At 42.6% G+C, this 16,175-nt stretch overlaps 1 protein-coding gene across 4 annotated transcripts in view; it reads left to right on the forward strand.

The window, feature by feature from the left end:
* Nucleotides 1–265: 265 nt before the first annotated feature.
* Nucleotides 266–16,175, forward strand: part of MOCS1 (molybdenum cofactor synthesis 1) — a 33,187-nt gene continuing 17,277 nt past the window's right edge. For 2 of the 4 annotated variants that reach the window (XM_044441455.1, XM_044441676.1), the window contains exons 1-4: nucleotides 267–528; nucleotides 9,511–9,643; nucleotides 11,882–12,049; nucleotides 12,539–12,703. In XM_044441455.1, the coding sequence (XP_044297390.1) occupies nucleotides 382–528; nucleotides 9,511–9,643; nucleotides 11,882–12,049; nucleotides 12,539–12,703 (613 nt within the window). In that variant the 5' untranslated portion in view covers nucleotides 267–381. Of the gene's footprint in view, nucleotides 529–9,510; nucleotides 9,644–10,430; nucleotides 10,570–11,881; nucleotides 12,050–12,538; nucleotides 12,704–16,175 lie in introns of those variants that run through there. The other 2 variants (XR_006415839.1, XM_044441543.1) reach the window with 2 other exon arrangements.

The raw sequence follows: 16,175 nt of genomic DNA on the forward strand, positions 1-16,175 counted from the left end.
CCCCGCAATTCTTCTGTAACTTCAACCACTACAAAGTGGAAACCTCTTTGCACTTTCTAGGTGCAAGCCTCCTGCTTAGAAAAAACCCTACTCGGTTCCATCGGACCAACTTCCGCCTCGACCCGCACAGGCGACCCGGCGGACTGCACGTTTCGCAGCGCGAGAACAATTCCCTCTGCGAACTGCCATGGAGGGGAGCTGTGCGCCTTCGCCGACTACAAGTCCCGGCATGCCGAGCGAAGAGTCCTGCCGCTCCTGGTTCGCTATTTATCGCCGGCCTCCCCGGCAGGCGGTTTGCTCCGTTTTTTTCTGCTAGGACGCGCCGGCGACTTAACCATCGGAGAGTGTTCGGCAGCCCGTGGGACCGGCCGGAAAGGGCTCATGGCAGTCTGTGTAGCATGGCGAGGCCGCTGGGGTTCGCTCCTGCGACGAGCCTTCCCAGCTCCGCCGCGGAGAGCCTGCTGCTCCGGGGTGCCGGCGAGGCAGCGGCAGCAACAGCAGCTGGCGTTGGAAGTTCCCTCCGCTCAGGTGAGGCGGGGGGCCGGGGCGAGAGAAAAGGGCATTTAGGGCACGGCTTGACTTAGGGCGCTCTCGGGTTGCCGAAGGGACCGAGGAGCGGCGAGGCCGCGTTCCGGAGCGAGTCGCCGCGTCAGTCAGGGCCGCCAAGCGCCGAGCGGCTTCTCCCCCGGCCAGCGCGCGTGGGATTTCCAGAGAAGCCCCCGAAGCTGCCCCGCACAGAGCCAGAGAGCTTTGGTCCATCGCGCCCGAGAGGGTCTACGTACGCCGACTGGTCGCAGTAGCTCTCCAGGGTTTCGGGACGGACATTTTGCCCAGCTCCAACTTGCCGAGGATTGAACCTCGGACTTCTGCAGGCAAAATAGGTGCCCATCCACTGAACTGTGCCCCATCCGGGACTAGCCCTGTTAATCCGTGGCAGCAGGGCAGCAACAAAGCATGCCTTGTGGCATTTAAAGCTAACGCCTGTGTCCTGTCATAAGCTTTGATGGACTCTGCCTGCTTCCTAGGGACCATCTAGCCCCGCATGCTGGTCACAGTGTCCAACCAGCTGCCAGCTGGATCCCACAAGCAGAGCAGGAGTGCCAGAGCCTTCTCTTGCCCAAGTTCCCCAGCAACTGGTATATGTGGGTCTCTGATACTGGCAGTAGCATATAGGACTTCCGCAGGAATTTGCCCAGTCCAAAGTGGTAGCCACCGCTATAGCTTGTAGAAATGAATCCAGGAGTTTGCTTATGCACCCAGTGAATATAGGAAGAGCCATGATGGATCAGACAAGAGTCCAGCATGCTGTTCACACAGTAGGCAACCAAATGCTTAAAAGAAACCCACAAGAAGGAGATGAGTGGAAAGGTGCTGTAGGAATTTTTCCTCCACAACTGGTGTACATAAGGCATGATGCTTCTAGTCCTGAAGATAGCCTGTAGCCATCAGGACTGGTAGCTGTTGCTAGACTCATCTTCCAGGTAATTAGCCAGTCCCCTTTTAAAACTGTCTGAATTGGAGACTATCCCTACATTTTGTGCTTGCGAATTACACAGTTTAATTTTTATTTATCTGTCCTGAATCACCCATCAATCAGCTTCATGATTCTGCTATGAGTAAAAAATAGCTTGGCCTCAAGAGTAGAATCACCACCCACGGAACTCAGTTGGACTTACTTCAGAATAAATATTTATGAATGGCATCCAGTTACAGGTTGTAGTGTTTATGTGAGGGGTCCCTGGAACATAATGCGTAACTCCTGGCATAGAGAACTTCTGTCATATTGTCATAGCTTCTGACCTAGAGATGTTACTTGGGATTGCTACTGGTAATCTAGACTGAATGTTCAGATTAGAGGAAAGAATGAGAGGATTATTAAAGGCAAGTGGTTACAAGTTATGTCATCTTTTACCTAGTGAACACTTAATCAAGAAGTTCTGCATGAAATGCTAGCATAAAAATTTCCATTGGCTTAGAACTGCCAGTCAGATCAGAAAAGAACAAGAAACAAAACCGGCAGGCCTGTTGAACAGCCTCACACAAGACTTCCAGCACTGCTTCAATCAATGGACAATATGTATGGAGTGGTGTAGAGATCAGGAGGGGGGTATATAGAAGGTGACAATGTTCAGAATGCTGTAATTCATCAATAAATATTTTTTATTATCAATCTGGTTATTTTTGTGTCACACCTCGAATGTCACCCTTTGATGCAAAGAGTTGCACACACACTAAGGCTAAGGTAAATACATTTTCTGTGATAACATTGTCAAAATTTCATTACTTGATTTTTAGAAATTTTGCAGAGGAAAATTCTGGACAAGATGTGTTCCATCCCTTTTAAATGATGCTCAGTTTGGGCAGTTTAAATTGTACCATGAATAAAATCAGGTTAGTTAGTTTGGAATTTTCCAAACTCACTAATTGGTGAGTTGTTTGTCCTTGTAAATGTCTAGATGTATGTAATGCTCGTAATAAATTGTATTAAGTATCATATGGTTGGATAACATTGATAGAATTTTTTTGTTTTGCTTTTCCACTTGTATTTCAACTGCATTTAAGATGATACCTTCTGCCATTTGAAGTAAAGTATTTTGATAAGGCCACTGTTGCACAACTACTAATCCTCCCAAACAGTGCCACTGTGAGCAAGATAGCAAGCGTGAAGCATATGCAATATCCCTTTGCAACAAGTTGGAAGGCACTATCTTATTTCCCACTGAAAGCTGAGTCACTCTAGGTTGTTCTAGGAATCTGGTGTTCTCTGGCTGCTGGTTAGGCACCGAGCAATGAATTCAGCTCACACATACAGATGGAATGGGAATTGTGCTGATAGTTCCAACCAAGCTTTACATGTGTATGAGAACAGAGCATGTGGTTTAATGTTCTTTAGCTCTCTACATGCAAACCCCACTTGTGTTACTTTCTAGCATGAACAACAAACCTGTAGCCTAAAAGCGGCACACAGATTTCCTTCTCATTGCATGTGGAATTTGGTCTTGTTCACCTGCCATGCTGATTTTGGCTTTGGTGGAATGCGGTCTTTTATAGGTTTTGATGAGGTGATGTAGACCTTGACAGAAAGAATTAACTATACCTGGAACTTTAACATTCCAAACTAACATTGTAGTTTGAAGGGCTATGCAGATAGGATGAGACTTCATTTGAAATGACTGGTGTGAACTTTTGCAGAACAAGGAGCAAAAATCTAGAAGGACAGGACAGAGCAAAACCCACTGTCCACCTACTTGAAGATGGCACCACCAGGAGAAGAAGCAGGATTTTCAGCCAATCAGCAGTTCCCTCATTATGCATATGCAGTCATCTCCTTTAAGTCATTTTGGAAAGTCAAGTACAGTGACAGATTGGAAAGAATTTTGAAAAATGGAGATGGAATGGGAATTGGCCTACCTCGGCTCCTTACAATTTTCTGTTGACTGCTTTATTATTTATTTGTACTATTTATATACAGCTAAATATAATATCTTCCCACCTTTTAATTATAAATACTAAAATTGTATTTAAATATAATTTTAAAACAATAACCAGCAAGACCTCCTATAACAATCTTAATATTTATGTATTTATATCCCACCTTTTTTCCTTCAGGGAAATTAAGGTAGCTCACATAATTCTCCCCTTCCTCTCAATCTTATCTTCACAACAACCCTGAAAGGTAGGTTGGGCTGAGAATCTGTAACTGGCCCAAAGTCACCCAGTTGGCTCCATGGCTGACTGGGAACTAGAACCCAGATTGCCTGAGTCCCAGTCCTGCACTCTTAACCACCACACCACACTGGCTTTCAGCAGGCTGACACCCTATGCTACTGAAAAAACAAAGATGTGAAACAGTCTATTGATGGTGCTTGAGGTATATATACTGCGCCAATATGATAACTTATGAGTTAGTCAAATATGTGCAAGTATTTATTAGCTATTGTATCACATCAATGCTGCTTCTTGTATTATTCATAAAATGCTCAAATGAAGGGCTAGACTTTATGGAGAATGTGCAGACCTTCAGATATTGTTGGACTCCAAACTCCATCAGCCCCAGCCAGCATGGTCAGTGGTCAGAGATGGTGGGGTGTTGCAAGTGAACGTCATCTTATTTATTTATTTATTTGACTGTTATTCTGCCCTGTTAGCCATAAGGCTCTTGAGATCCACAGGGTTGTATCAAATGATTGTCTTGCCTAGAGTAAACCAAAGTACCACTTTCTGGTATCGCAATGGGAGGAGAAGAATAGAGGTAATAAGGTTGTACCACTTGCAAAAAAGTGCTGCCAGAAGGAAAATGTTAATTGTTTGCTGAGGTGCTTCTTTGTACCATGCAATCCAGTGCAGCCCTACCTAATGTTGGGTTCCTGAACTGTCTCTGTAGCAGTCCTTCCTGTGCTTTGTGCTGATCAAAATATTGCACCTGGAATAGAATAGGGATGCCAGTAATGTGGTGTAAAGTGATAGAAAGTGAGAAGTTAATATTTAAATAAGCTGAATAAAAAGTGATATACATTTGGACTTCATGACATTTAAATAAACTAATCAGATGCTCTGAAACTTTCTACTTTCATCCAGAAAGCACAGGGGTAGTATGAGGAATCTAGTTAATAAATCAACAGTAGGCCACATTAATAGTTCATTCTGTTTTTTGATATTCGCTGTATTGTGCAATCTGTAACATAATTGTGTTCTGCACAGCAACTAATTATATGCCATCACAACAGTGGTTGCGGTTAGAACTGACATACAGGCAAGAACTTGCCATTTGGAGAAAATGACTTGAGATTTATCATTTTGAAAAAAAAAAAGCTTGAAGGGTAAGAACCTAATCCCTGTCATTGTTGTGGTCCGAAACATCCATTTCTCCTGAGTTTTCCCCAACAAATACACTTCAGGATTGATTATTTATTTATTTTGACAAAGCATGGTAATAATTGAGGGTTTGATTCAAGGTGATATGACATGCTAGACCTGAATGTTGTATTAATGGGAGCCATTATATTATTGCAAATTGGGCTTGTAAACTATCTATCCCCAGATTTCTGCTGCTGAACAGACTTTGCTTGGTAACTTGAAAGCAGCTACTTTATCTCTTGACTTCAGAGACAGGCAGAAAAATATGGCTAGTCAGTATTAGGCCATTTGTGTTGCCAACAGGAGTGCAATTATATTCAGAGGAACTTTTGAAAGTGACTTTGTCAGCAAAACCTAGTACTTCACAGTTCAAGCATATAGTACCTGCACAGATTGAAAATTTACAGAGGCAATCTCAAATACAGATAGGCAGTTTTTGTTTGAAGAGGATAATGTGTTATAGTTCTTAAAGGAGGTAGGTTTGAGCATACCTTTTTCCTAGGGTGCAATTCATCAACTGCGTATTGATGTTGTCAAACTAAAGCAGAGAGAATGCAAAATAAACAAGATGACATTGAATATAGGAATGCAAGTACAACTTAATAATTATAATGAGATTTACTGCTAGAGTAGTTGACACTGGGAATGCTGTCTTCTGTAGTCCAGCAGAATTCCACAACATTTTTTGTCCAGCAAGCAGCAGCAGATTTTTTTTCTAGTCTAAAAGAAATTTGCACATTTAACAAGTCTCGAGATTCATGCAAATTGTACCGTATTTTTCCATCAATAAGATGCCCCCACGTATAGGACGCCCCCCAGTTTCCTGACCCATCTCCAGCGAGCAAGTTGCTGGCAAGCGCGCCCGCCACCTTGCCGCCCCCCCACTCGCGGCCCCCGCCCACACACACCGCTTCGCCGCCCCCCCACATGCTGCCGCCTGTGCATGCGTGCAACCCCCCCGCACGCATGCTGCCTCACTGTCCCCCCGCATGCACTAGTCTCCCCAGCACACCCGCGGCCCCCATGTAAAAAACGCACCTCCATTTTTAAGTCAATGTTTTTAAGAAAAAGTAGTGTCTTATACATGGAAAAATATGGTAATTTGTGCAAATTGATTTAAAAAAACACACAAATGAACAAATGAATACCTGTAAGTTTATGGGGGTCCACTGCCTTGCCACTGTCCTCAGAAGTACCTTTTGTCAAAGTACAGAAGACAATATCCAAGAACATTGAGAAAACAAGGCTACAAATATGTTGAATTTTTGCTTTGCCTTCCCTTCACAGCTGTCAAAAGGTGAGGTTTCAAGGGAAAACAAAGCCATGAATTGATGTTTCCTCACAAAAAGGGGTGGCCAGTAGAACATGTCTTTTGCATGGACCTGACAGTTCTCAGTGCCCTACATCTTTTCCACTCTTTTCTGGGCTTTTAGATGTTCAACAAAGTAGAAAAGTGAGATTCACCCATTAATGGGATTGTCTGTTTTGATAAGAGCTGTCAAAACTCAGGCCTCCTTTAAAAATGATGTTTTTAGCAAAGCTTAGCAAGAGTCTATGGAATGTCAGCCCAGGGAAAAAATGTGGATGATGCCTCCCTCACACGTTTCAGATGTTTTAGGGAAGCATGAATTAGTAATAATCAGGGACTTCAGTTCCACTGGCATTCTTCAAGCTGGTGCCCTCTGGGCTACAATTCCCAGCACTCTTGACATTGGCCATACTGGCAGGGGCTTAAGAAAGTGGAAGGCAGCAGGTGGGGAAAGATAAACAACTCTGATATATGCTGGGAAACGATGCAAAGCAAGGAACCGCCAACAAATTCTTGACTTGTCTTGCTAGCGGCTTCCTCTTATAGAACGTCAAGGTAAGAATGTTGGATCTGCTGTCCTGGACCCGATCCTCACTCATGGGAAGGGTTGTTAATGAATGTAAAACATCAGAACTTGAGGGTTTTATACTCAATTTTGATGTACATGTCTGTATTTAGGCAAAAAGCATAATCAGATGCAGAGATCTGCAATGTGGTGTATCAAGAGGCAGTGTTGTTTCCAGTGGTGAAAAAAAATAAAGATGATTGAGCAATAGTCCTGCAGGAGATTATGTAAGGATTAACTAAGAAATTTTGTAAATTGCTTTTATAAGCATGTTACGGCAAATTTAGCTTCTGCCAGCAAATCAAAATGTCCCAGAATGGTTAGTTAACATCTCACTGTTCCCTCCTGCTCTTTTCACTCTGAAAGCTGAAGCCTTTCCTTCTTGAATACAAATGTCCATTGAATAAGGGTTGCTATCCTTTCCGTGGATAGCAAAGAGGATTATATTTTTGCCCTTTCTTTGGCTTTATCTAGATAATCTAAAATACGTGAAGTATTTCTAAATCTAATGTTGTGATTTTGTATAAACATTGGAGTGGCTGGTATTAGGGATATGCAACAAGCTGTTGTAAGGAGGAGTGCTTCCACTTAGTATTTCAGTCAGTTAGCGATGCCCTCCTCCAGGATGCTCCTGCCCCTGACCCAGATTTCAGTGTATCTGCACTGGCCCCCAAAGGTCAGTCACTCACATTTTGTGGTTCCTGAGGACACTCAGCAGTCCTTATTGAAGTGTTTCGGTTTTTTTCCTCTAAATATTTTCTGTATATCTGCAAAACTTGGGATCCTGCTAAAACTATAGATGCTTTCCTCTTATTTGTGCATGGCTCGGTTTTGGTTATGTAAGTATCTACATTTTCCTCTGAACTTCAGAAGAGGGAATGATAGAGTTTGGACTGAGCATCCTTTCACAATTCATCTGTAATGTTGCATACCTGTTCAGAATAGTTCAGTACGCATTCATATAATATCCTACTTCTTAGATGATGACTCAGGTAGTAATTAGTTGACTTCTCTGCATCCTACTGCTTTATCCTGAGTGGTGTCAAATTATATATAAAGATAGAATCAGTACATTGGGAAATCTACATTTGTACCCCTTATGCATCCTTTCCTCTCATGGGAAAGGATGATTCTGCATTAGTGTGCCAAAGCCATGCTGAACCAAGTTTTTTTTCTCCCCTTAATTTCTTGCTTCTGTCATATCATGGTTTACTTGTTGCTGCATGCCTGACTTGAGAAATAAAATCGTCACTGTTACTATATCCACCATTGAATGATCAGGGCAGTAAAATGGAGCTGCATACAAACCAGGGATTTCTATACATCCAGGGAGCTCTCCGGATATGCGTGCTCTGCAAAAGGATAAATCATTCTTGGTGTGTTCCAGGCCATGGGAGATACTGAGTGGTCAAGGCAGGAGGAGCCATTCTAAGGGGAAGGATTGGTTTGATTGCGTTCCTAAGACAGCCTTCTCAGAATGCCCAGTAGTTATGGATGATGGAGTTGGTATCCTGCAGCTGTTTTGGACTAAAATTCCCTTTATCCATATCCCTTGGATGTACTGTCTTAGGCTGATGGGGGGAATAGTCCAAAAATCTGAAGGGATTAGGTGGGGCATGGCTGCCCTGGTAGGGAAGGATTTGGAGGTAGATGTTCCCATTGAAGTGTTCATCCCCAGCCCTGATTTCCACTCACTCTGTACTGGCTTGTTTCCTCAAAATACAGAGAAGTGTCTTTGGAAAGGAGATGTCATTCATTGGATCTGGCATGTCATTCATTGGATCTGTTTTACATCTTCATGAGTGTCTTTATTAACTCATAATTAGAACAAGTGACTGGGCCAAAAATACAGGAATGTGATGTAAAAACAAAGTGCAGGAAAGTGCAAAGGTCTTGCACTTTGTTCCTCCATAACTTCTCGGTACTTACGGTTCATTTGTTTTGTTCTGTTCATGCCTCCATTTCAGGGACCCCCTCCTTTTGTTCAGCATTTTATTGACCCAGAGTCAATAATGCAGAGTACATGTTGATCTCTCTTAGTTGATTCTAATTGTGACTAATCTCTTGGCAATTGGAGAGGGCAAATGCAGAATTTGTGCAAGGATAAAGAGCTGTGGAAAGAGCCAAATATTGGAGGTGTTCATGTGTTAACTATATTGATTGCATGATGGACCACCAGCTTTAAGGCATGATTATACACTTGGTTGAACGTAGGGCACAGTCTGTGGCTGGGTGGAGTATGCTGGGAGTTGTAGGATTTGTATAGAATTGCAGTGCAATCTGCTCACGTTTACTCATAAGTAAGTCTCATTGTGTTCAAAAGGGCTTGCAGTTTGGTAAGTATATGTAGACACTCTCTCCTTCCTTTATTTTGGAGCAGTTTATATGTCTTGAGTATGATTTGCTGTTTCATCTAAAAGCTTGCTCAAGGCATTCATACTTATCACTGAGCACTGCCATTGTGAGACTATATACCCTTCCCTGAGAGATCTAATATAAACAGTCCTCACTAACTAGTGATTTTGTTTGCCAGGCTGCTCAACCATCTATCAGTCATGTTTATTTTTAAATCTTCGATGTGTACTATCACATGTAACAGCCATGCTATTAAAATGCTGGTGTGAAAACAAATGTGTTTGGCAGTCTGGGCTGCAAAGTACCAGATTTTTGTTAGTACTTAGTTCTTTTCCCTGCAAACATTTAGCAAAATCCATCTCTTTCCCTCATCCCCAACAAATATGTAATCTTAAAGGTTAATGTGGGTTCATCTGTAACACAGGAGATTACAGTTCCAAGAAGAAGAGGATACCTAGCTGAACATGCTGCCCCTTTCTCTGCTTTTTTGACTGATAACTTTGGTCGCCAGCATAACTACTTGAGGATCTCCGTGACCGAGAAGTGCAACCTCAGGTGTAAGTCTCTTTGCTATTAATAGGAAAATATGTAAAGTCCAAAGCTATGTTCACATGATGTACTGTTACTGGGACACATCTTTAGCATACTGGAACCTTTATGAAGTGGTAGAGCAACATGAATGCCATGTTAAAAGCTGCTTTAGTTTGGTTGGTTCCATGTTGCAGCAGTTAACATACCAAGTGGAGTAGCTGCTTTAGAGGCCATGTTCTCATTCCAGTGCCATGCTTCCCTTGGGTTTGTTAGGTCACAAAGCACAAACCTGTATCATGCTATAAAGCAAAGAGCCTGCTTCCCATAATTTCATATGTTAACAAGCCAGTCATCTTGTATAGTGGTTACATGTGGACTTTTCCCCACTTGGTATTAGTCTGTTTACTGTTATAAATGAATTATTTTAAGTTTCTGAAGACAGCTAAGAAATACTTGAAGGGTGGGGGAAGAGGTTGTTTTAAAGCATGTTTACCCTCTTCTTAAGGCTGATAGTTTGAGTGTCGTATCCCTCAGCAAACCAAACAAAGACATAAAGAGACAAATTATCAAACCATGCTGTTAGGTTCAGACAACAGGACAAGCCACCATGGTTTATCATGTGTGTAAGGTCCAAAGACACCGCAGTAAAGGAATTAGGAGCCAAAAGGAGGGTGGAGGGGACCCAGACTGGCATGCCAGTTCTTGATACTATTAAGTTATTCCAGTTAGCATTTGGAATGGGAAACAGTTCAAAAAGATGAAGACCCAAAAGCTGGGTGGACTTACATCCTTTCCTTTTCTCCCTCACTCCAGTCTCCTGGAATGGTTGATCCCAGGTGCAGTTGATGTAGGGAGGAAGCTGGTTTGTCAGCAGAGCTGCTGAGGGCTCTGCTGCCTTCTTTTTCATCTCTGCTGTAGCCAACAGAAATGGCTGCTGCCCACTGAGACTATGGTAAAGCATGAATGGTGGAATGCAGGGGAGGTATTGAGCTGAGAGGGAAACCAAGGTTATGCCCCATTCTTGAGTTGCTTTCTGTGATGTATCTGTTGCCCCATAATGGGCAGAAAGTATGTCAGGTTCATGACATAAATGGAGACTACCAATCTATGGCTGGAGCACCAGAACCAGGGATGATGTAGTTGACGATCCTGGCACAATGAAGTACGGCCAGCAGCAAAGTCAGGAACAAGCAAGAACCAGATACCATCAAGGCATGGCCAGAAGCAAAAGCAGAGTCAGGAGCAAGTGAGAATCAGAAATTCAGCAAGGTATGACAGGTCCAAAGGCAAAGTCAGAACCAGGAATAAGCAAGGTCAGGCACCAACAAGCCATGGCAGAACAGAGGAGAAGGCAAAGTCAGTAGCAGACAAGGGTCAGATGCCCACCAAAGCACCTTGGGACCAAAGGCAGAACTAAGAACAGATAAGGGCAGGCACCAACAAGTCATAGCAGGTTCAGCAGGGAAGGCAGATTCAGGAACAAGCAAATGTCAGATACCAATAAGACAAGGCGTAACCAGAGGCTAAGGCAAGGATCCGGTTCCTAGAAAGGCAGAGTCAGACTTGAGGTAAGAGCAGAAACAAGAGCAGGCAGGAGTTATGGACAAGACTGGAAGGAGGATCAGGAGCATGGTGCAGCCCCCACAAAGGCCCATATCAAGCTGAGCATTGCAGGGTAACCTTTTATGGAGCCTTCTCAGGCTTCCAGCTGTGCTGTGTGATTATGTGGGCATTAATCTTGCAAGTACCTTCAGATCTGATCTTGGTCCTACAGGCACTTGCAGGTTGAGGCCTGCTCATTGTCACCCAGGGAACTGTGTCACACCTTCAGTTCCTGTAAGAGTAAGTCCGTGACAGCTTAGGGCAAAAGGGAAAAACTCAAATAGCAATTACATAAGAGTCAGCATCAAATGGAGACAGTCCAAGAATAACCAGCTCTGCCAGTTGCCTTCCATGAGTGGCACCCACCACTTGCAGAACAAAGCTTCAGCATTCCTGGGAACAAAGCGAAGCATGCTGAAATGTTCATTTCTGGCATGGGGCAGAGTGAGCATAAGGGCTGGCTGCTTGCAGAGCAAAAGAGATGGTGGACCCAAGAACAGCTTGGATACCGCTCAAGAACAACATAATCCAATCACAGCATTTGTAGTGTAATATTATTTGCACATAAGGTTTGCATGTTTGCTGAATGAATTATGCTTGAGGATTTATTCTCTAATATGTGGAGGAACAATGTAGGCAAGTTGTATTTCCTGCCTTTTCAGGTCAATACTGTATGCCAGAAGAGGGTGTTCAGCTAACTCCCAAATCTGAACTTTTGAGCACTCAGGAGATAATCACTCTTGCCAGGCTCTTTGTGAAGGAAGGCGTGAACAAGATCCGGCTGACTGGGGGAGAGCCACTCATACGGCCTGATGTGGTTGACATCATAGGTAGGGTCCCCATTCTTCTCTATGTAACAGTTTCAAGTGCACAAACATCAATTTGGAGCTGTGGCCCATGCTATGGACAAATGAACCTGTAGTGCATTGAGAATTCAGGCAGATCTGAAGCCAGGTTCAATTTTAGATATTCTCTCTCGGAAATGGATGTCACACAGTAGAGTGCGTCTTCAGGGTTCCCCCTCCTTCCTGGTTTTTACAGGTTTTGCCACATCAGTTGATCAGCTTTCTGTGTTCAGTGAGCGTGCTGAAAGAAATGAACTCCCATAGACTCTCTGAAATGTATAGCCAGCACTGCCCCCTATAATTACGTATGCAAATGGTTATGATTTAAACATATTCATTTTTTCATCTGTCCCAAGGCTGCTTGCTTTGTCTTATAGTCCTTAGATTCATCTAACTCTAGGCTTTTAAAAAATATTCTTTCTTTCCTAATGTTCTCTTCTCTTCCCTGCCCTACCCACTGTTGTGCTTTTTTAGCTCAGTTGAGCAAACTAGAAGGTTTGCAATCCATCGCTGTCACAACCAATGGTATCAACTTAGCCAGGCTATTGCCTCGGCTAAAGGAAGCTGGCCTGAATGCCATTAACATCAGTTTGGACACGTTGGTCCCAGCCAAGTTTGAATTCATCGTTCGTCGAAAAGGTACTGTCAGAGCAGTGTTGCGATTTTTCCATTCATTCTTTAGTATTGTCATCATTATATCCTGCATCATGTCCCCCCGATTACCAGGTGCTGCAGAATGGGAAATTCATTGCTACATTGGGAGAACACTCACTCACTCACATATTTGGAGATATGTTAATCCTGTCTTTTGCAAGGAGGATGCCCTTTTCATTACAGTTCAGTGTATACATGGCTTAAAGTGGAACTGTTCTGTGTTTGTGTGACCCAGCATGTGGGACCTGAGGAGTTTTGTAATCTACACTAGTGGGAAGGCACTGGAAAGAGCTTAAGAAAAAATATTGATTTTGGAAAGGATTTCTATGAAAGAGAAAGGGGAATCCATGGGTGGTAGCTTAACAAAAACCAGGGGAGAATTCCATTGAGGAAGAACTGCATGGAGTAAGAAGGACAAAATACAAGCATCTCATAGTAAATAGAACTCCTGAGAAAAGAACACAAGAAGACGAGGAGGAAATAAGTAGGGACCAAAAGGTAGAATCTTGTAAATGATAAGAGGTGAGTTGGCTGTGAAATTCTAAGAGAAGGTAAGACTGTTCAGTCGATGTCCATAGAATCCAGAAAAGTAGAAAAGGGACATCCATACAGTATCAGATCCAAAGTTTAACTCAAGGATCCATCCACTGAACTATAAAGGTATTTATTAATCATATGCTAAGTATCCAGTTTGCAATCAATTACATTTGCATTGAAATATTCCTTTTGACATCTGAAAATAGCAAAACAGTAGTTGCCATAATGTAAGCAATCTTGGTTTGGTGTTATCAAACAAATGCAGTGACTATGAATGTTTCTATTGCTCAAATCCCTTTAAATAAATCTCAGAGAATATATTGTACATCTTTTTGTACTGGCACCGCAGACTATACCATGCAGAGTATCTTCCACGTTTTCCACGCTGCACATGCAGTATCTTCACTTAGAAGGCATATTTGGTATTTCCTGCCCATCACAACACAAAGCTTTGGCAGAAATCTCAGCAGTGTGCAACCTTTTGTCCTCGGGGTCAAATCACTCTGTTAAATGTTCTAGGTCATAGTAAAATGTCACTGTCAAATGGCAAGATGGTGCTTTATTATAACTAAGTCCAAATCATTTTGAATGATGTGATGTCTTAGCTGGTTTTAAATTCCAATTTGGCAGCAAGTATTTTAGACTGTACCAATTTTTTTTTTTAAACCAAAACCGTATGTTTAGATTGGGTTAGTTATCTTCTGGACCCATGTAGATTGTCTGGGAGAGTTTAACTGTTTTTCTTGAAACTGCATAATCCATGAATGAGTTTCAACCAGCAAGGAGGGAAATATAGATTATATTCTCAGTATACCTCAAAAGCATTCATGCTTGACTTCCTAATAATATTGAAGGTATTTTCCTGGAAATGTCAGGAGAGATTTTTAAACTGTTATTCTGGCAGTACCTCAGAACACTGGACCATAAAAGTCCCCATTTACTCTGCAGTTATAATTTTGCTTCTATAATGCTTAGAATGGGTACATTTGTTTAACGTTCTAAGTTCTCCAAATTCTCAGTATACCACTCTAATCTAGTGGGGGTATTTTTTATAGAAATAATGGTCAAAATGGAGCCTTCCTTTCACCCAGCCACATAAATAGGAAGCTGTCTGCCAGTGATGTACAACTGCAGGTTCTTTATTAATATTGGCACTCTCAAATACAGGTTAATTTTGGGGAAACTGCTTTCTCATTTTTCTGTCCGGTGTGTCATAAGTTGTCTTTGTCTTTACCAAGGCCACTTGAGGATCTTTCTTCCTTGATATCAGCATTTCTAGAGTAAGGGCTCCCATACAGGGTTGCTGTATTCTAGGGTTATAGGGTTAGGGGCATTGTTTTTATACTTGTTTTGAGATTTTTTCGGTGATATTTTCCTCTCCCAACTGAGCATACAGAGGGTACAGCAAACATTCTGTTGCGTCTTCTTCCCCTGCCCCAGTGCAATTGCAGCATAGAATTGTTCTGTAAATGTGGAGGTCCAGAACTTAGCATGCTTTCACAAAGGCTCAAAGGTTCAAAAGAAAATTGCATGACTGCGTGACTGGCTTGCATAAAAGAAAGTCTTTGATCCCCTCCATCACATTGTCATTTGGTTGTCACTGTAATTATATGGGAACTCTTCAAAATCTGTAAAACTGTCAAACAAATGTAGAAGAGAAGTGGATATTGTTGTATAGTAGTAGGTTTTTGAAAGTGAAATCTCTGGTTTTGCCTTGGGGTTGTTGGGAGGTTGGGAGATAGGACAGAATGAAAGCCCAAGAAATGAAGATATTACAGTAGTTTAGATAAGTGAGACTTAAGGTAATCAGGGGTTTTAGTGATAGAAGCTAAGTAGGAAAGTCAGAAACTTTGAAATGCAAATAGAAAATAGAAAGGCCTGGCCACAGCCTGGCTGTAGCTGGAGAAAGTGAAGATTGAACCCGAGACTGTGCCTGGAAGAAAATGGGAATAGCACCTCAGTATAGCAATTCTGTCTCTGTCCAATGTTCAGGTTGTGAGTGGTGTTTTTTCTCTAGCTGAAATAAAACAAGAAAGGAAATATGAACTGGCTTGGACAGACCTCCAAAATTTGCAAAAGCACATCTTTTTTAAAAGCCCCAGGGGAGCAATCCTCTCACCAAAAAACAAACCAAGAAAGAAAAAACACTGAGCATTACTTAGTGGCCATAGAATGCTAAGTGACTGGGGAGAAAACAGAAAATGTACGGGTGGGAAGGAGTAACTGGAATTCAGAAGAGTAACATCACTCTGCAATGCTTTGCACCATTTCCAATTGTCTTCTCTCTGGGCTCAAGTTCTCGAGGTTTCATCTCCACCACCAGACTATTTCAAATATCTTTTTCTTACATCTTGTTCCCTATCCGATCCTTCATCTCACCATCATATTCCCCTCCCTAATATCCCATATTGCAAATGAGAAGCAGAGGGCTTCTTTGCCCCTGTCCTCATCATTTATAAGAGTGAGAGGCTGATAAAAAGGGCATAAGACTTACCTTTTGGATCTTGATGCAGTGATGAAGAGTAGCTGGGGTGGCAGTCTCTTTTTTCTCCAGTCAGTCCCCATTCCGCATTCCGTAGCAAAGGAGGAATGCCTCTGAAATGCTGGTTCAGTGTTGCACAACTTCTAGCACTGGGCAAAGCCTTTTTTTTAGAAAGTGGAAAGCCCATGCCACTTTTTATAATGATGATGCCTTCTCCACAAATTCCTATAATTTGGTTATCTAAAGGTGCTGAAAATTCTCCCCCACCGACATACACACATTCTTGTGTGGTGGGAGGGGGGGGCAGGGAGCAGACAGGTGTGGGATCTGATGCAGCTGCTTGGTCACTGTGAAACTAGAATGCTCGACTAGATGGCCGCTGGGTATGATCCAACAGGGCTTGTCTTACGTTCTTAGATTCTTAAGGCTTACATCTAG

This window comes from Varanus komodoensis, unplaced genomic scaffold (genome assembly GCF_004798865.1).
Source record: "Varanus komodoensis strain SLA01 unplaced genomic scaffold, ASM479886v1 scaffold1, whole genome shotgun sequence".
In the NCBI taxonomy this organism is placed as follows: Eukaryota; Metazoa; Chordata; class Lepidosauria; order Squamata; family Varanidae; genus Varanus; species Varanus komodoensis.